General features: G+C 33.7%; 1 protein-coding gene across 1 annotated transcript in view; it reads right to left on the reverse strand.

Annotated features, from left to right (window-relative positions):
* Positions 1-22,200, reverse strand: part of col6a1 (collagen, type VI, alpha 1) — a 75,757-nt gene that overhangs the window by 28,827 nt on the left and 24,730 nt on the right. Inside the window, exons 16-25 of the mRNA XM_056468626.1 lie at positions 19,622-19,684; positions 18,059-18,112; positions 17,918-17,953; positions 17,767-17,829; positions 13,099-13,161; positions 4,784-4,846; positions 4,618-4,680; positions 4,481-4,531; positions 4,359-4,394; positions 1,775-1,837 (exon numbers count right to left, since the gene is read on the reverse strand). Of these exons, the coding sequence (XP_056324601.1) occupies positions 1,775-1,837; positions 4,359-4,394; positions 4,481-4,531; positions 4,618-4,680; positions 4,784-4,846; positions 13,099-13,161; positions 17,767-17,829; positions 17,918-17,953; positions 18,059-18,112; positions 19,622-19,684 (555 nt within the window). The remainder of the gene's footprint in view (positions 1-1,774; positions 1,838-4,358; positions 4,395-4,480; positions 4,532-4,617; positions 4,681-4,783; positions 4,847-13,098; positions 13,162-17,766; positions 17,830-17,917; positions 17,954-18,058; positions 18,113-19,621; positions 19,685-22,200) is intronic.

Consider the following 22,200-nt stretch of genomic DNA (forward strand, 5'->3'; position numbering starts at 1 on the left):
CTCACAGTCCTGTGCCAAATGCAAATCTTTTTTTCATGTGCACCTGATGATAAAGTCCATGCAAACTCTAGTACGCTGGGGTTATGATATAAATGCAATTGTATTTAATCATGCAAATAAATCACTATTGATGGTTTATTGGTCAAAATGTGCATTTATGTTTATAATCACTTGTTTTTTTCACAAGTGTTACTTGCATGGTGCAAGGAGTGAGAATTTGTATCACTTTCCATTCACATTCAGCAGATTGCAAATACAAATCTATACTTCTAATACTCCCTTTTGCAACTATGCAGGCAGGCGAATATGAAATCCTATCCTCTACTGTATTTAGATATAATAGAAATATATAGAAGTAGATGCAAGTTTTTAGTTTCATTTTAGAAAAATCCAACATTGATATTTTGCTGCAATATATATAGCAATATGAATACCATTTCACCAGATGACTTGAATATGTACCATCTACGAGCATGGGGCGGCACGGTGGCTCAGTGGTTAGCACTGTCACCTCACAGCAAGAATGTCACTGATTCGAGTCTCAGCTGGGTCAGTTGGCATTTTTGTGTGGAGTTTGCATGTTCTCCCCATGTTGGCGTGGGTTTCCTCCGGGATCTCCGGTTTCAAAGACAAGCGGTTTATGTGAATTGGATGAACTAAATTGGCCGTAGTGTATAAGTGCATATGTGAATGTGAGAGCTGACGGTTCATTCCGATGTGGTGACCCCTGATTAATCAGGGACTAAGCTGAAGGAAAATTAATGAATGAATCTAAGAGCATATATCAATACAATAAAAAAAGGATCCAATTGAAATAAACAATGCTTTATTGTTTTCTGAGTCTAACAGTGTTCAGGTAATTGTATAATAAAATAATATAATACAAATAATTAAATAAAATTAATCATTATAAAAGTTACAAAGGTACAATTTCCTAATAATCTTATTCTTAGATATTCTTATTTCTTTTAAAATCATTATACAGTCACATGCCTCAGTAACACATGATCAATTATAATATTCATTCATTTTCCTTCAGCTTAGTCCCGCATTTATCAGGTGTTGCCACAGCGTAATAAACCACCAACTATTTCAGTATGTTTTTCACAGCGAATGCCCTTCCAGCTGCAACCCAATACTGGGAAACACCCATACACTTTCAAATTCGTACACACACATACTATGGCTAATTTAGTTCATCCAATTCACCTATACCACATGTCTTTGGACTGTGGGGGAAACCAGAGCACCCGGAGAAAACCCACACTAACACTAGGAGAACATGCAAACTCCACACAGAAACGTCAACTGGCTCAGCTGAGACTTGAACCAGCGACCTTCTTGCTGAGAAGCGACAGTGCTAACCACCAAGCCACCGTGCCACCATTCTTATTCTTATTTTCTTATTCTTTTAATGCTTTTAAACATCACTAAATGATAAATTATAATATATATAATGTAATATAATAATATATAAACTCAACATTGCATATCCTGTGATGTGACTATTGGAAATGATGAATGCTGAAATGATATCTTGTGCAGGCATAGTTTGCATGATAACTATAATCTTTTTAAACCCTTGAAAATAGTGCTTCATTTATCTTGAACCCAGTGTATTCCTTTATAAGAGAAGGATTTCATGGAAAGGTCAAAATGGAAAGAAAAAAACTCAGAAGTGTTATGATCGCTCTGGAAAGCAATCTAAAAGAGAGGACATACTCAAATAAAGTGATACATAACAATGAGCAGCGATGCATTTAAACGGACTCACATCTAATCCAGTGTCACCCGGCTCTCCATCATCTCCCTTGGGTCCAGGGGTTCCTTTTCCACCCTTGAAAGTGAGAAGTTCAAGAAAACATAAGAGAGAGAGAGAGAGAGATTAGATGAGAAGAATTATCTGTGCTGCGTCAGCTCATCAAGTGTCTCCTCATAACGTCTGGACTCGGTGTCTCAGTCTAGACGATTTACATCTGCTGCCATGAGCACATTCAGCTGTTGTGTTTCCCTACTGAGAGACACATATGCACTAAACCCCCCTAATGATTCATTACATTTGTGAATCAGCGGTTAGGAACGCTAATAAAAACCACTAACAAATCATGTGAATCATTCTCGATATTAATAATATCAACTTCCATATGGAGGCTATCTTTTAGCAGGTAGATCATTTGGAATTTAGTGATAACCACCGATGTGAGGCTGAGGAGCTGAGGAGTGCATTATAGGGGATTATAGGGGATTTTCCTAATTGATGTTTCACAGGGATCAAAAAAAAAACATAAAAATACAAAGTAATACAAAGTAACAGTATTTTTACAGGTTATTTGTATAATTTATTAAATATATTCATTATATGTTAATTCAATATAATCACATATTATATTAATCAATATATTTGTTCAAATATATACATCATTTTCATTTGTTCCTTGTGTGATTGATTTGCTGAATATTAATGGGAAGAGGTAGCTACTGTTTTTAGTACTATTAATGTTGCTTAATGTTTGTCTTAAGTGTGTGGTATGATATATATGTTGTAAATCTATTATGCTGCAGAACAAATCGCCCCAAAAGGGGGCAATAAAGTGTACAGTAACAGTAGAGTAATATATTCATTATACTAAATGCATTAATATACATTTGATTTTATTTTTATTATATTTTGAAAAGACCCACTTTTTTTTTAGTAGGGTACATAAGGTACGTAATAATTTAACAACCCTCTGGTGTTCTTTGCTAATTTTTAAGAGTTGTTTGTCATAATTTCATAATCATAAATTCAAAAGTAGAATTTGTGTTTTTTTATTTTTATATATATATTACAATAAGAATTTTTACATTTGAATATTTTACACATTTATAATAGAATTATTTAGAAAAAAAATGTAAATAAAAATAACGTATGTGATACAAAGTAACAGAATTTCAAAATAGGCATTACGGGATATATGCATAAGTTATTAAATATATTAATTGTATATTAATTAAATATATTCACATATTATATTCATCAATATATTCATTACATATATTCAATATACTATATTTATTCATTAATATACATTATTATTATTATTATTATTTCTTTATTTCTTTTTCATTTAATTTTATTATGAAATTACTCAGTTTTTAGTGAGGTATATATAGTAATTCAAGAAGCCTCTGGTGCTCTTTGCTCTCTTTTTTTTAAAGTGTTGTTTATCATAATTTCACAATCATAACTTCAAAAATAGAATTAGTGTGTTTTTTTTTACACTATATATTAAAACAAAATTTTGAATTTTTACATTTGAATATTTTACACATTTATAATATAATTTTTACAATTATAATATAATTTTCTAATTATTTAGAAAAACAAATACTATAATTATTTAGAAAATAAAAATAACATGTAATGCAAAGTAGTAGAAATTTCAAAACAGGCATTACGGGTTATATGCAAAGTTATTAAATATATTTATTATATAATAATTAAATATATTCACATATAATATTAATCAATATATTCATTAAATATACTCATTATACTATATTCATAATACATTTTGTTTTGTTTTGTTTTGTTTTGTTTTGTTCTCTTTTGTTTTGTTTTGTTTTGTTTTGTAAAGACTCATAGTTTTTAGTATGGTATATATAATGATTTAACAACCTTCTGGTGTTCTTTGCTCATTTTTAAGAGTTGTTTATCATAACGTCATAATCATATCTTCAAAAACAGAATTAGTGTTTTTCTCTCTCTCTCTCTCTCTCTCTCTCTCTCTCTCTCTCTCTCTCTCTCTCCTCTCTCTCTCTCTCTCCTCTATATATATATATATATATATATATATATATATATATATATATATATATATATATATATATAGATAGATAGATAGATAGATAGATAGATAGATAGATAGATAGATAGATAGATAGATAGATAGATAGATAGATAGATAGATAGATCTATATATATATATATATATAGAGAGAGAGAGAGAGAGAGAGAGAGAGAGAAAAAAACACTAATTCTGTTTTTATATATCTCTCTCTCTCTCTCTCTCTCTCTCTCTCTCTCCTCTCTCTCTCTCTCTCTCTCTCTCTCTCTCTCTATATATATATATATATATATATATATATATATATATATATATATATATATATATATATATATATATATATATATATAATTACCAAATGTATTTTAACGAAATAACCTCAAAAAGCCAAATACTAAAAAAATCTGAACAACCATATCAGAGGGCTAAAAGTGTTATTAATCAAATCAAAATCACTTTCAAAGTGGAAGAAATGAATGTGAAGTTTAGTATTGGTTCCTAGTAATCTTCTGTAATGTTCAGGATACTTACAGGTGCTCCAGCATCTCCCCTTGGACCAGGATAACCCTAAAAACACACATAAGCAGTGCTTACACACTGACTAAATATGACTTTTAATGGCAAAACATTTAATCAATAAAGATTTGCTGTACCTGAAAGCCAGCACAACCCTCTGTCCCATTTCCTGGAGGTCCATCTTCACCCTGAGTGAAAAAAAGCACAATTACGGCCATAGAAAACCAGCACTTGTTACATAAACCAGCTGTGGAGATCAACAGGACTAACTGACCCTCTCTCCTATTAGGCCTCTGTCTCCTGGAGCCCCTTTGATGCCTCTGGGCCCTTTATCTCCCTAAAACACAGATACAAGATACATGGGTGATAGAGATCAGTCAAATAGATAGATCAAACAGGTCAAGGTGAAAGGTTATCAAGGCTAGTTAACATTAACCCACCTCTGGCCCAGCAGGACCCTCATCGCCACGATAACCTGGCTGCCCTGCTCTTCCTTGCTCACCCTGGTGGAAATGGGAGGAGAATTATTTCTGCATTATTACATTATAAATGCATAAATATTCTAAATTAAATATTATAATGAATTCTTTATACACATCTAAATTTATATATAATGTGAATCATATACAGTACATATATATTTTATATCTATAAATAAACTTTTTCAAACATACACATATAATAAATAATATATGCATAATAATATACACAGTACACACATATATTGTGTCAAAATAGGGCTGGGCCAATAAAATGGTATCAGTATTTATTGACCGAATATCATTGTTGATAACGTTTAAAAACAGTTCGGCATGAAGTTTCGGTATGAATCGCTATAGCTTTATTAAAATGTGGCTGCTGAGCGCGGGCCTTGGAAGGAATGTCAATAAGCATAGGGTTATTTCCAATCGAGGCGCACGGCTTGGCGTGAGGCAAATGGCACACACGTGACGCACATGCATTTTCCAGGCGTACCTACTTGAAAGCATTACAGAATGGCGCATTTGTCCCGTCATTCATGTAAGTAGAACTAACCAATCTGCTTCACACTTACATGCAATATCTTGTATTGCACACTTGTATGCAATATCCACATTTCGGCAATGGCAGACTCAGATAAACACTAATCACCCAATACCGCAGTGCTTTTTCATTCTCTTTATAAATACAAACTAGTATCAGAACTGCAGCAATGGTTTGTTCATTTGTCATCCTCTGAGAAAACAGTTGATGGTCGTGTAGTTATAAGAGATGCCAGAGGAGCGCGAGAGCAAAGCACATTGAAAATGGTGAAGGAAACCAAATCCACGCGCTCATGCTTTTCACATGATTTTAGACACAACATGTGAATGGAGTCTGGTTGGGTTTAGCCATCTCAGGTCAGAATAACAACACCTGCGAAAATGAGTGCCCTGACAAGCAGCAGTGAGGAGATTGTAAATAAAAAAGATGGAAGGATGTCGCCAGAGTGGCTTTTTGGTTTCTTTTCTTGTGCATCCCAGCCACTAGCACCCCATCTGAAAGATTTTTTTGCCATAAGGCAAGGGGTGTCCAAACTTGGTCCTGGAGGTCCGGTGTCCTGCAAAGTTTAGTTCCAACCCCATCAGACACACCTGGGCTAGCTAATCAAGCTTACTAGGCTTTCTAGAAAGATTCACGCAGGTGTGTTGAGGCAAGTTGGAGCTAAAATCTGCAGGACACCGGCCCTCCAGGACCGAGTTTGGACATCACTGGCACAGGGGGTAATATAGTCATTCAACTTTATGATTTGTAATGTTGCAATATGTATTTGAATAATGATGGTTAGTTCCTTTACTTGAAAGCTCAGATTTGATGATCATAATTTGTTTTGTTAATAGAGTTTCTGTGGTTTACTGTGTGATTATTATAGACACCTTACAGATGTTGATCAACCTTATAGTTTGCTTTGATTGTTCAGCGTTTACACTTTATCTTTGCACACACTTTGTAACATTTTATTTATTAAGTTTGAGTCTCTTTAGCACTTTTTTAAATTTTATTATAAGACATGATATATATATATATATATATATATATATATATATATATATATATATATATATATATATATATATATATATATATATATATATATATATATATATATATTGCTTTTGACTATTAAAACCTTAATAATGTTGGTAAATTAAAATAAGGTGGTTACACAAAAAATCCAAATTTTCTTAAATGAATTGCAAAAAAAAGACATTCAGTATTTATCGATACCAAATTATATTAAACATTATATTGTGATATTTTGTTTTCCTATATCGCCCAGCCCAAAACAAACTTCTTTTGGATGTGAATAATCAGGGTTAATGTTTGCCTGGCACAAAAACCATAAGTAATTAACTGATTGCTTCAATTGATTAAGTTGTAAAATTGTATAAAAGTAATAATAATAATAATAATTATTATTATAATAAAAACATTTTTTAAAGAAAAAACACAATGTAAAAAAAAATGGAATTCAGTTAAAAAGAAATCTAAATAAGTAAATAAATAAATGAATTTTTAAATAAATTTTCAATTAAATTGTATTTGCATTAGTACTTTATTTTAACCGTTGTTTATTATAGTTGATATTTACTTTATATTACATATGAATTACGTAACCCAATGGTCCTACTGCACCTAACCCGGTCTGAGCTGGAATCAAACTGGTGATTCTTAGAGGTCAGAGGAGTGAGGTTTACCTGCATAGCACTTCGCTAGCTGGCCTCTGTCTGAGCTGGGATCGAACCGGTGACTCTTTGCATGGGAGTCGGTTGCTCTAACTACAGTAGGAGGCTAAAACCATGGTTTCTAGCGTCCTTCACTAGAGCACCTTTAGAGGTCAGAGGACTGAGTTTTATCTGCATAGCACTTTGCTAGCTGGCCTCTGTTACACTTACAATCTCTAAACTTTACTCCCATCCCGGACGAGCCCCCACATGTAACCCACCGGTCCTACTGCACCCAACCTGGTCTGAGTTGGGATCAAACCAGTGATTCTTTGCATGAGAGCCGGTTGCTCTAACAAGGAGGCTAAAGACCATGGCCTCTAGCGTCTGTCGCTAGAGCACCTTTAGAGGTCAGAGGAGTGAGGTTTACACTTACACTTACCTCTGTTACACTTAGATTACATATTATCCTTATTATATAGAAGCTATATCTAGAAGCTGTGTAATAAAATAAACTGTAGTCATTTTCCCACTCAAAAGACTAAAATACGAGTCCCTGTAGTCAAGGGTGTGGACACAGAGTCTTCAGTAAAGTCACAGATCCATTCATGACCACTGGAGTGACTGGAATCATACAGTTATCTAATGTGTAGCTTTTTGCTCACTTAGGACATTTGAGTCATCAACTAAAAATATACTTTTTGGTAAATGACTCAGTAAAACACTTAAAGCTCATTATTTGGTTAAGCAAATAAAAAGCAGCACTACATTTCCAAAGAGCAGAATGTGTAAATCAGTAAAAAGAGGCAGGCTTTGAGAGAGAGCAGTGAGTTCAGAAACACAGCCAGATTTCCAGCTATTTGAACACTCAGTTCTTTCACATCACACCCACTCAAGTGCTCTGAAAACCACCTCTGCCAGGACAAGACCAATAAAAAGAGCTCACACACAAACACCCATGATTCACTGGGAGGATTCCACCTCAATAACACTAATGAAGGTTACAGTGACCTCCACTAATATTGGTACTCCTGGAAAAATTAATCGGATGATAAACAGTGCCTTTATTGTTTAATCTGTTGAACCTCTGCTCAAAATATGAACAAAAAACTGACGATGCTTGAGTTTATGGATCCAGGTACTCTGTAAAAAAATGATTGAATTCATTCATTCATTTTCTTTCGGCTTAGTCCCTTTATTCATCTGGGGTTGCCACAGCAGAATGAACCGCCAACTTATCCAGCATATGTTTTATGCAGCGAATGCCCTTCCGGCTGCAACCCATCACTGGGAAACACCCATACACTCTCATTCACACACATACACTACAGACAATTTAGTTTACCTAATTCACCTATAGCACATGTCTTTGGAATTGTGTGTGTGGGTGGGAAAAACCAATTGAAAAAAACAAATTGGCCATAGTGGGTGTGTATGGATGTTTCCCAGTACTGAGTTGCAGCTGGATGTGCATCTGCGGTGTAAAACATTTGCTAGATAAGTTGGCGGTTCATTCCACTGTGGCAACCCCAGATAAATAAAGGGACTAAGTCGAAGGAAAATGAATGAATTAATGTGTTACTACTAGTTTGTTTATGTTAGTAAATACATTAACTAATGGACCATTATTTTACCTAAGTGTTACCTACATTTTTAAAATCGAAATATTAAAAGCTTTTAAGACAGTTAAACGTGTCATAACATCTTGTGAAAAGGGTCCATTGTTTGTTTGTTGGTCCATTGTTTTTTTGTTATTATTTTGAACTAAAGATCAGAAAGGCATTTCTCCACAGCCTTCTTTGCTCATTGTTAACCAAGAGCGCCAATATTAGTGGAGGACACAGTATTTGAGAGCTTAAAGAGCAGCTGGGCTGTTTCTGAGACACAACAGACATCTTCAAGTAAAGCCTGAAACACATGCAGATGCTGCAAACACTCTCACGTAAATTGCACAGGAAATTTACAGTCCTGAGAGGCATCGGAAATTTGTTGTCCTGGCAGTTTACAAGAGCTGCGGAGAGAAGTGTAGCGCTGACAGAATGAGTCTGCATGTAGATCTGTGGAGCAGCTGCTGATGGTGTAACACTAAAGAATTCAAGAGCAAAATCTCAGCAGATCAGCTCATTTCAGCTGGGAAATCTGTAGTGGGGTCTGGCAAGTATAATCACCTGCAATGTGCTTGTTATTCAGCAGCTAACAACTCTCCAAACTCTCTGTTTTCAAGCGTTTTGCTGTTTATTGTGCATATATTTGAGATTAAGATGCATTACATGTCAAAAGTTACCAATTGTTGAACTGGTGAGTCAGATTGACTTTACAATTACAATATACAAAGAGTTGAAGTCAGAATTATTAGCCCCCCTTTGAATTTTTTTTCTTTTTTAATATTTCCTAAATGATGTTTAACAGAGCAAGGAAATGTTCACAGTATGTCTGATAATATCTTTTCTTCTGGAGAAAGTCTTATTTGTTTTATTTCAGCTAGAATAAAAGCAGTTTTTAATTTTTCAAAAGCCATTTTAAGGTCAAAATTATTAGCCCCTTTAAGCTATATTTTTTTCGATAGTCTACAGAACAAACCATCGTTATACAATAACTTGCCTAATTACCCTAACCTGCCTAGTTAACCTAATTAACCTAGTTAAGCCTTTAAATGTCTTTTAAATGAAAATGAAATGAAAAATAAATGAAAAATATCTAGTCAAATATTATTTACTGTCATCACGGCAAAGATAAAATAAATTAGTTATTAGAAATGAGTTATTAAAACTATTATGTTTAGAAATGTATTAAAAAAATCTTCTCTGCGTTAAACAGAAATTGGGGGAAAAAATAAACAGGGGGCTAATAATTCGGGGGGGCTAATAATTCTGATTTCAACTGTATGTGGTCCCTGCTTTACAAAAACAACTACTTAAAACTGCTTAAAGCTCATTTTCTCTTTATATTTGGTCTCCCAAAGTGGTCAAATTGTTGGTTTAACTAGGAGACCATCTAAAGTGTTATCTGTATACTTAAAGTGATCAAGTATATACAGTTCAATTTAAAATGATTAGCCTTTCAGTGAAGTTTTTCTTTTTTAAATTTTCCCAAATGATGTTTAACAGAGCAAGACAATTTTTCGCAGTATTTCCTGAAATATTTTTTCTTCTGGAGAAAGTCTTATTTGTTTTATTTCGGCTAGAATGAAAGCAGTTTTAATTTTTTTCTAAACCATTTTAAGGTCAATATTATTAACCCTCTTAAACAATATTTCTTTCCGATTGTCAACAGAAAAAAACATCGTTATTCAATGACTTGCCTAATTAACCTATTAACCTAGTTAAGCCTTTAAATGTCACTTGAAGCTGAATACTAGTATCTTGAAAAATATCAAGCAAAATTTTATTTACTGTCATCATGGCAAAGATAAAATAAATCAGTTATTAGAGATGAGTTATTAAAACTATTATGTTTAGAAATGTGCAGAAAAAAAATTCTCTCTTAAACAGAAATTGGGTAAAAAAATATACATGAGGGCTAATAATCCAAGAGGGCAAATAATTACTAATAACTGTTTATACAATAATCATTTTTTGTAGAATTACCGACTTCTGTCAGACAAAATGTCAAAACATCAGACAAAAATTCAGTTTTATATCAAAATGACCCTTTTTAGCCATGGCTATGACTTTGTCTCGTCATCATTTTACCTTTTTTATAATTGTAACTTTTTATTTCATGATTATTGATTATATTTGAGTGTATATTAAAGTATGATAATAAAACTCATTAACACATTTCAATTTAAAAAAAAAACTTTTATTTTGAGAATAAAAGTCATAGTCATGCTAAAACTTCTTCCTCATTACTTTATTATGTCAGTGTCAAAATCTAGGCCAAATGTTTATATTTTTGCCATAATGTAAAGTTAATCTCATAAGTTTTCAGTTTATCAAAGCAGCTGCACCAAAGAATGGTGTAAATGTGCTTCTATTGGAACCAAATATCGGCGTGTGGAACCGATTTACAGTAATAATCTACTTCCTGTATTTTATACTGGTTACAGTTTACTAAGGGGGCATTCATAAAATCTTTATAATCATGACATGCTTTATCCATGCTTATAACAACTGTCATTTAGTATTATTTGATTAATTAGGACATTTTAAATGCAAAGATGACATTGTTTGTTATAAGACATTGACATAAATACATTGCACCCTGTTTTTCTCATTGTCATGACAACTTGACATTACCAGGACAACAAAACTTGTCATAAGGGTGTACTCACACTATGTCCAGTTTCCTTGAACCGAGCCGAAGCACGCTTGTCCCCCTCCCCTCTCCCCCACCTGCCCGCACTCACTTTTGTGCCTGAGCACATCTTCAATGATGCGCTGTTCACTTGAGAAGCGCTCTCGCTCAGCACAGTGGTAGATTTCTTTAGTCATATCGTTTTAGTCGTTTGGGATGCAGTGACACGCAGTCAAATATTTCGCCGAACAGATCAGCCACTTTTGACGCTCATAAACAATCATAAAGTCCTCGTGCTGCAGGAATTAGGAGGTTTCCTGAAGGTGGCAGCTGACATGCAGTGAGGGGTTTGTGTCTTTAATAATCTACGACAGTTTGTGTTCATTGAACAGTAAAAATAATTAATAAACACATATGAAGTACTCCCTTAAAAGACAGGTCTCGTCTTCAATTTCAGGCTCAGGTGCGCTTTGCACTCACACTACAAGTGTACCGCGCCAAAGCCCAAGTGAACCGTGCTCTGGCACATGACTTCCAACTGGGCCAGGGGTGAACTGTGCCTGAGTCCGATTCAGAGCACTCACACTTCTCAAACGATCCGGCAAACGGGCCTGGGCACGGTTCGGATAGCATAGTGTGAGTACGCCCTAAATCTGTCATCAACATGATTGTCATGAAGACATTATAAATATGCTATACATTCCACAACAGTGTCATTAGTATCTTTTAACCTCAACTACAGTGGTACAAGCCGAATGTGTCAATAAATATGTAAATTAATATAAAAAAACGTAATTAAATATTAAATGACGCTCTAAAGAATGATTTAACAGAGTAATGATACTTTTAATGAGGCGTTTTAATGATAAAGGTTGTTCCACTGAAAAACTGATCAGTAAAAATATTCATGACATAATTATAATACCCCTATGACAATCATGTTTATGACAGATTTATGACAAGTTACTGTATGTTGTCTTGGTAATGTCAAGCTGTCACGACAAAGATAAAGACCAGTTGTGATGTATTTATGTCAAGATGTCATAACAAATAATGTCATCTTTGCATTTAAAATGACATAACTGAGCAAATGACACTTAATAACAGTCGTCATAACAAGCATGCATAAAATCTCATTCACATTATAAAGGTTTCATGACAGTCTTATAAACACCACCATCAAGTAAAGTGTTACCCAATTTTCCGCATGTGGACACAATCCATCAGTGCTCTTCTATTTATAATAATCTTTATTTATTTTCATATGATTATGGCCTGGGTGGAGATCCTAAATAGACTTCAGACCCTCACTCGACTCTACAGCCTGAAATGACGTCGCCTTTACCATATATTTTGGTCATGCAAGAACATTTGTATGCTTTTAGCTATTAAACTTCATCTGGCGCTCAGGTTTGAGCTCGTCCATCTGGAGTCCATCTGAACATATACATCTGTCGCAGTTTCTCCTCCCACTGCCCAGACCATCACAAATGGAGGAACCACCGGACCAATGTCTTTGTTCCTCAAGTTACGTTAACATGACCCAGAGGCCCGATGATCTCAGAGATTTCAGAGGGCCTCCCAGAATGCCTGAGTCCTGAGGTCATACGCTTTCATCCTTGTTCAAGAGCCTTATGTTTTACATACTGCTCAATTAAGCAGCACTGTGAAAACTTGGAATTTAAGCAAACATCTAATGTATATAAGGATGATGATAAAATTTATGAATTTAGTGATTTGAACTCTTGCAAACTTTCAAATGCTGAAGGATTTACACAATCCGACACACTCACAGTATCTGCTGTAAATCATAGAGTATGGTTTTCGTCACTCACCGGCTCTCCATTTGCTCCGGATGATCCTTCACGTCCTTGCTCACCCCTTGGCCCGGGTTCACCCTGCCAGAGTCAAAAGTCAGCATTAACTTCAGGTGTCAGACTTTGTAGTTCATTTCATGACTTACAGCATCACCTTTGCAGAGCTCACGCTGATACTGAACTAAATTAAAGCAAATATAGTACCTTATAACTGTTAGAACAGAATCGTTGGTTCACTGGAGTTGTAATAGGTATAGTTTGTAGCGCTTAATTAAAAATATATTTATGAAGAGTTTAGATGCAAAAACTCTAAAGGCCGTCTGAAATTTCCCTTTAAAATGAGTATTTTTATCAGGCTCCTGTGTGTATGTTCAGTAATATCACTTTTATGGCAAATAATAAGTCATTTTCTTGGTCTTTAAAATAAAATATCTCAACATAAACAAAAGAGGCTGAGAAAAACATTTTTAATGGAAATTTCAGACGGCACTTAGAGGTTTTTGCATCTGAACTCTTCATATATAAATGCAGCGAAATCTCGTTTAAATGTATGTCATTTAAAAGAGCGATACAATGACATAAAATTATTTTAAATGATGTTTTTTGTATATTGGTATACAACTAAAGGCATTTGTTAAGCATGGAGAATTTCCTTTTTGGGCTTTTATTTTAGATAGTCTACAACATGCTACCACTTATGTAAATATATAATGTTACATATAAATACATAAACACATCAAAAAGACATCATTAAATGTTTACAAACGTTTATATTATTTTAAATATGCGTGTCTTTAACTTGTAGTTACCGATAATAATGCTACTAATATGTTAAGTCTTGTTAAAATCTCAAGACTTAAGAATAGACTATATATGTTTTTTTCTTCACTTTCGCTAATTAGTGAAGTTTTTTTCCCTCTCCGCTGTCGCCACTGGCTTGCATGGTTCGGGATCTGTAGAGCTGCGCATCGTTGGATTTGCTCTTCAGTGTTTGGACTCTCAGTGATTTTTAAACCACACTGAACTGAGCTAAACTGAACTGAACTTAAACACTAAAAACTGAACTACACTGTTCCTAATTACTATGACCCTTTATGTGAAGCTGCTTTGACACAATCTACATTGTAAACGTGCTATACAAATAAAGGTGAATTGAATTGAATTAAACTATAAAAAGCACTTTTGACCAGGCATTCAACGCAGGCGATCCATTGGGGTCCTAAGCAAACTTGTTTGCGGTTAAGTCTAGATCGGATATGCGGCCGGCCGGAAGTGCAGTATGCACATTAATATAGTAGCATTTTTTCATGACACTGTTTAACAATAATTAATATTTTTACAGAAGTGACGGTTGGGTTTTGGGTTGGGGTGCGTTAAAAAGTACAATTTATTGGGTAATTTAATAGATAACATAAATAATACTCGGTACAACTACTGTTTTTACGTTACTGTGACAGTTGGGTTTAGGGTTGGGGTGGGGGTAGACGTTAATAAAATACAATAAATGGGAAATTTAATAAATAATAGACATAATTCTCATTAACTTCCGGCCGCAAACGTATCCGATCTAGTAACAACCCTCAATTTTTAGGGGGGACTCGATTTCTCACCACACCATAGCCCTGCACAGTTTTGGTCCAACCCTAATCTAACACACCAGATCCAAATAACCAAGGTGTTCAAAACTACTCTTGAACACCTCGATTAGTTGCATAAGCGGTGTTTGATTACGATTGGAGCAAAACTGTGCAGAGCTGCGGCCCTCCAGGAATTGAGTTTGAAACCTATGTTAAGAGCTAGGGACATCATTTTGTTTAAAAAAATATGCACAGATAAATATTTTATCATGAGCACTGGAACATTCCATAAACAAATAAAAGTTGCTTGTTTTGATTTCATGGTGAACGTAACGCTGTTATTTTCCTGCTTTTTTGTAACAGTCTGTATTGTATTAAATGTGTTGTACATAAATGAAGTTGAACTGACATCAAAATATTATTTTCTTTTTGGGTGCATAAACAGAAAAGGCTTAAGTTGTCATAGCATGAATATGAATTAGTTTGAAACAGAAATGATGTACATCTGTGCACATGTCAGATATGTTTAAAGTTTAACATAAGAACATGTGTTTTTGATTAAGATCAATTAGCGATTTAGGGAAACGGTTTGTAAATGTCATTTCAAGTATACTTTAAATTATGAAAATATTTCTGAGGTGACTTATCAGCTTTTTTGCTGCTGTTTATTGTGACTATGTACTTAAATAACTATGTAGGTAAATAACTGGAAAAAGATGAAGTGATAATATTTGTGTTTATAAAAATGATAATAAGAGTTTGCAGTATCTAACAATATCCAACAGTATATATTTTGTGTGGATTAAATGGAAAGAAATGACTCATTAGGAGCCTTTATGTTCATTAGAATTCATTAAAGGCATAGTTCGCCCATAATTGAAAATGACCTCATTATTTAAATTGACTTCCATAACAGGAAAAAAAAATACCATGAAAGTCAATTGGTCTCAGCAAACAAAAAAGTTCAAAATATATATTTTATGTGTTAACAGAAGATTTTGAACAAGCGAAATTGCTCATTTTTTAACTATAAGAAATGAAAACTACATAAGCTTTTGACATAATTTGAGATTACAGTACTATAATAGCATGCCATAGGTTTCAAAATGTGACACTTTGATGTTAGTCTAAAAATAGCTTACACTGCAGCCAATATGCCAAATTGAATTGGAAGTTGTGGAATGTGCCACTTTATTACATAACAATGTGACTAAACCACGCCCCCTCTTCTACAACACTGCATTTTAGCTCCGCCCACAGTTTCATGCTATTGTGAGTAAATTAAAAAGAGAGTCAAATGCAGTTCTAGGCATAAACTAAATCATAAGTACAATTCTGAACTAGACATTTTTGGAAAAACACAGCCTTGCATTGTCTTCCTTCTGATCCCAACATTAGGAAAGACTGTGTACTGAAATACTGAACTTCTTTTTTCAGACTGCATCAGTAGAAACTTGATTCTTTGTTCACTTAGTTTTTACCACGCATCTGTATACAAATAAGGGACAATGATGTGTAGACTATATTGGATGTGTTTTTTAATCATTATAATTTAAGTTACTGAGTTTTTTTTTTTCATTTATTACAAAATTACTATATATTTTATATATTTATTATAATAAACATTTTATTATTGCAAAGCATTTTCAGATTTGATTTTCGACCAAGTGCATTCAGAAATTTCGGTTTTGGCCCAGAATTATCATTTTGCCCAGAATTCTCAATTTGCATCCCTACACCATAAAAAATGAAACTTGTGACTTTGTTACAAGTAAATGAATTAAGTTTGACAAACCTAATTTATGACAGATTTCAGTGATACATTTAGTTAGTTCTTTTAATTGTAACGTGTTTTTGTAATTTATTTATGGCAAGTACAAATATTGTTCACTATTAATAGTAATATTATTACTATTATCATTATATTAACATGGGAAGGAAATTATTTGTACTGTAATAAAAGTATTATTATTAGGGGTATCATGGTCTCATGGTTCGGTTCGGTTACGATTATCATGCCATCGATTCGGTTCAATTCGATATCTCCGTGCATCTCGGTGCATTGACGATGCTTTCCATACATATATAGATTTTTTCTTCACGACACAAGAATTTTTTTTTATTAAAACCCATAGATATATTTAAATTATATATTATTTGTATACAAATACTGTTTTGTCCTTTTATGCAAGCAGTCAGATATATGAACTGTGACTTTAATTTTACCTGCTCAAAGAAAACACTCTTTTTGAATGTTTTAACAAAACTCCAATACATGCACAGAAGACAGCATGAGCATTTATAGCAAATAAACTAAGGTAAATATTATCCCACTTGCTTTTTAAACCCCTATGATTGGTCTTTGTCTTCACCCACTCAACAGAAAGGGCTGCGATTGGCTTTAAAATGAAAGCGCTGTTCACCGATGAAGAACTACTATTGAACCGATTTCCAATTGTGCACATCTGCATCGCGGTGCACTCAGGAAACAATTAATTTTGAAACCCCTAATTATTATTATATTAACATGGGAAGCAAATGATTTGTTCTGTACTGTATGCACTGTTCCATTCTTTTTCTCTTAAATAAATTACAAAAACGTGTTACACCTAAAAGAACTAAATTATTTTGTTACTGAACTGTCATACATTAGGTTTGTCAAACTTAATTCATTTACTTGTAACAAGTCAAAGTAATTTGTTTAAGTTCTCACTTTTTAGTGTAGTTTTTTATTGTCTTTGTTTGAACAGATCATTTGATATGCACTTATTTAGAGTATCTATCTGTTTTGAACCCAAATCTCATCAGCGTCCATCTTTGAATGATGTAGGTTCTCAAACATACATCAGTGGGTGGATACTTGTGCTTTTGAACTTTTGAAAATGTTTAATTATGCAAAACTGTTAGCCAATCATTGCTGTGGGCGTTTACTTTTAAGTCTACAATCTGATTCAAACAGTGTCTTTTAAAGGAGGGGAATCAAAACAGAGGATGTTTTTGGATGAAATCTTCATACTATTATAAGTGGGCCTCAGAGAACAGTTTTTTTTACAAACTTAACCAATTTAAAGCCAGCCATGCCATCTTTAAAACTGAAGGGTATACTCACAGGCTCGCCTCTGGGACCTCTGTTACCACGGGACCCTTGTTCACCCTTCTCACCACCTAGGCCCTATAATAGAGAAGAAATTTCTCACATTTATACGCAGCTTAAAACACGACCATTGACGCAGCAGAAGTAAATATAAATGTTTGGTTACTCTTTCTCCTCTTGGGCCATCTGGTCCTGGTGGTCCCTGAAAAAAAAGTGCAGGAAATGGTTAGATAACACTGAAATCAGGTCTGACACACATTACTACATTGCATATGTAGAAGTCTTTAAAAAGATTGAAAACACTTGCATCATCTCCTCTCTCGCCTTTATCGCCGTTAGCCCCACGAGGACCCCTGTCTCCCTGAAGACAACAAAGGGGAAAAAAATGCAGATGCATCAGTGTCCTTTAAAATCTATGAAGTCAAACAAAAGTATATTATATTTTATCAGCAAACCTGTAAATATAGGACCATGAATGGGTGTTTAAAGGAATAGTTCAGCTAAGTAAATCTAATTTAAAAAATACACACCATTTACTCATGCTGATGTTGTTAAATACAGATGACAGTAGACATTAACCTCCATAGTAGAAAAAATACTCTTGAAGTCTATAGACTTGCATCGAATACTTGGCAACTAACATTTGTGAAAATATCTCATTTAATGTGAACATTCTGTGGATTTGATGTATTTATTAGCCATTGATTTTGGTAAAATGTTAAAGTTTTTCTCAGTCGCTTTGGTGCATTTCTCACAACACTATTTACATTTGCACAACAGTTAACGCATTTCTCAAAACAGTGAGTACAAACTGCAAAACCTAGTTGATAACCTGCAAAAGCATGTCTCTTGCTCAAAATGGAGAGCTCATTCCTCAAAAGCAAGTGTTGATGTCAATGAAAGTGTCCTGACACCATTGTTTATGAACAAGACAGTCAAATGGCTTTGTCATGTTTACATTAAGTTTACTCTGTTTATTTTTTCCAATGCAAAAAAGTCCGATTTTGGTGACACTTCCAGAAAATGCTCAAAACAGCACTATATACTATTTGCACAGCGATTTGAAAACTACAGTAAAGTTAGACATCACTGCATTTAGTGAGGTATCTGAGTACAAGACACTGAACATGTATGTTTCACATTTTTACTGCTCTTTGCAAGTCTAATTTATTCACAGCATTATGCAAAATAATAAATACACCCTTATTTACAACAAACATAAACTTTCTTTGGGTAGAGCTGTGCACAACTGTAAACAATATTGCAGGACATATTGGAACTGAACCTACAACGTTCATAGGTCTGTAAATCATTCATGAAATTGTTCAATTTAGGAGACATTTTCAGGTAAAAAAAAGATTTAAAAAGTTTTATAAAAATTGCTTGACAGATTTTGATGACTAGTTCAACATTTTTGTATGTAATGACTCAAGTAATGAAATGAGGACTATTAGTTTTATATGGAATGACTATTCAGCATTCACAGGTTTCGTTCATTTTGACTGACATGACATAAGCAAATGATAATGTTATAAAACAGCAGAGAGTTGTATGACAGCAATTGATGCATGTCTAAAAGCAGCTACTATGATGTGCACAAAAGACTAACTGTTTTGAGAAATGCAAATGTAAAAAGTGTTGTGAGAAATGCATCAAAGTCACTGAGAAAAACTGTAATACTTGTTTTATTTTGTAAATATTTCTTCCAAAATTCAAATACTTATTCCACCAAATACTGCTATCTTAACTCATCTGAAGGGAGAATTTTCAAGTGGCCTCTTAATTTTTCTCCTAGCTGTAGCTTTGGAAGAAATTTAGGGTTAAAAAATGACAAAATTTCCATCTTTTCAAAAGATGATCAAAAACTCACCTTGGCCCCAGAAGGTCCGTAGTTTCCAGGTCTTCCTGGTTCACCGTCTCTGCCAGGATCTCCCTGAAAGCAACAAATAAAACCAATTTCAAGTTTAAAATGTTTTATTAGTGGAAACTTCTAATACGACGGAAATATCACACAGTTTATTAGCTTTAGACTCAGCCCTCAAGATAAATGTAAGGAAATGGAGACTGTTGCTCAAGTCTCCAGCTTCTCAGATGTTTCCTCTGAGAATAACATTTGACGTGGACACAAAAATGCAATCAATTCTTAAACTGTGATATATACAGGATATAATGCAATTATGAATACATGAGAATTTAATGAATCCTTGCTGAATAAATATATGAATAAATTAATAAATTCACAATAAATGGCTTTCTGAAATAATTTATTATAAAAAATAACAGTCGGTTCGAATGTTATCACTCGTTTGAATGGGCGTTATCAGTGGTTATCAGTTGATAGATATGGGCCTGCACCTACTGGTAGGCGTAGAAGGCTGCTATCATCCATTCACATGGCTAATCAGCTATAGATGACATACAGCTGCGGTCGGAAGTTAACAAGAATTATTTATATTATTTATTAAATTTCCTATTAATTGTATTTTATCAACATCTACCCCTACCTCAACCCAACTGTCACAATAATGCAAAAACAGATCTGGATCTGGAGTCTTCTCTATTAGTATAGCTGATTAACCATGTGGATGGATGATAACAGCCTTCTGAGCCTCTCAGTAGGCGGAGAAGACACCTACTAGCCCATATCTATCAGCTAATAATCACTGATAACGGCCATTCAATCGAGTGATAACATTCGAAGCGGGTGAAAAATAATTTCTAAATAAATAACTTTATTTTCTGTTGCTTTTAAAAATGTCTTGTAATCTTGCCTCTTTTATGTTTTTTAATCTTGCCTGTTTTAATCTTTAATCTTAAACTTTACATCTTGTAATTGTAGTTTTTAAATGCATAATGAAATCCAATGATCTTGCTAAGAAAAGTGTCAAACTGAGGTCAGATTTGCCATAATGACAAAGTCTTCAATGATTCATTTTCCTATATTTCAATGGGAACTTTATCAATATATACCTCATCAAGTGCTCAGAATTTGTTATTTTACTCAACTCAATTTTTTCATAAACACTTTGTAAACCACAAGTGAAACCAAAGTGCTCTACAAAAAATTATATAAAAGAAAACAGAAAAACAGAAAAGAGGCAAGATTGCAAGACATTTTTAAAACCAACAGAAAATAAAATAATTTATTCTGAAATAATTTTTTTTATAATTAATTGTTTCAGAAACCCATTTCGTCTTGAATTTATTCATAAAAATATTTATTCAGCAAGTATTAATTAAATCGTCTCATATATTTATAAATGCATCATACAGTATACTGTATATATCACAGTTTAAGAATTGATCCCATTTTTATGTCTGTGTCAAATAAAATTTACAAAACGTGATTTAATATACACTACCTGACAAAAGTCTTGTCACTTAACAGAAATAATGTACAGTATAGAATATAAAGTCATGGTGCAGTGGAAAAAGAGATAATATCGTGTATGACTCCCATGAGTTTGGAATGCTGCATCTATACATCTCTGCACTGACTCAAATCACTTATTAATTAAGTCATCTGGAATGGCAAAGAAAGAGTTCTTGCAGGACTTCCAGAGTTCATCAAGATTCTTTAGATTCATCTTCAATTACCCCAGACACGCTCAATAATGTTCATATCCGGGGACTGGACTGGCCAACCCTGGAGCACCTTGACCTTCTTTGCTTTCAGGAATTTTAATGTGGAGGCTGAAGTAGGAGCGCTATCCTGCTGAAGAATTTGCCCTCTCTTGTGGTTTGTAATGTAATGAGCAGCACAAATGTCTTGATACCTCAGGCTGAAGATGTTGCCATCCATTCTACAGAACTCTCGCACAACCTCACACTGAATGTAACCCCAAACCATGATTTTTCCTTCACCAAACTTGACTGATTTCTGTGAGAATCTTGGGTTCATGCAGATTCCAGTAGGTCTTCTGCAGTATTTGTGATAATTGGGATGCAGCTCAACAGAGGATTCATCAGAAAAATCTACCTTCTGCCACTTTTCCAAATGATCAACTAGAAGTCAAGTTATTATTTGCTCTTACAACTGGGATCGACAACAAGATTTTTGTCAGGTAGTGTACAAAAATATGCAAGTAAAGCATGAACTTACATGGTTAAAATAAAATGTCCAAAAAATGTACCATTGTCATTTTCACAGATAAATAATTAGTGTATGGTTTATGAAGTATAAAGAAATGAAATGACAATTAATTTAGACTAGACTTTGATGATTAAACACCGTCTTAAATGCCATTAAAGGGTTCTTGCTCTAAATAAGCCATCATTTTAAAATTATAGTGATATTAAATACTTTTTTTTAAAAAATGTTATAGTCATTTTTTGCTCAACTATTTTTGATGCTTGAAAATGTTAAAACATTAAATCTATATATTGATATTCATACTGAGTTATTATCTGATCTATCCTCATCATCCAAAAATTTCAAATTGAATTCAA

The sequence above is a fragment of the Danio aesculapii genome, chromosome 11, assembly GCF_903798145.1.
Source record: "Danio aesculapii chromosome 11, fDanAes4.1, whole genome shotgun sequence".
Classification (NCBI taxonomy): domain Eukaryota; kingdom Metazoa; phylum Chordata; class Actinopteri; order Cypriniformes; family Danionidae; genus Danio; species Danio aesculapii.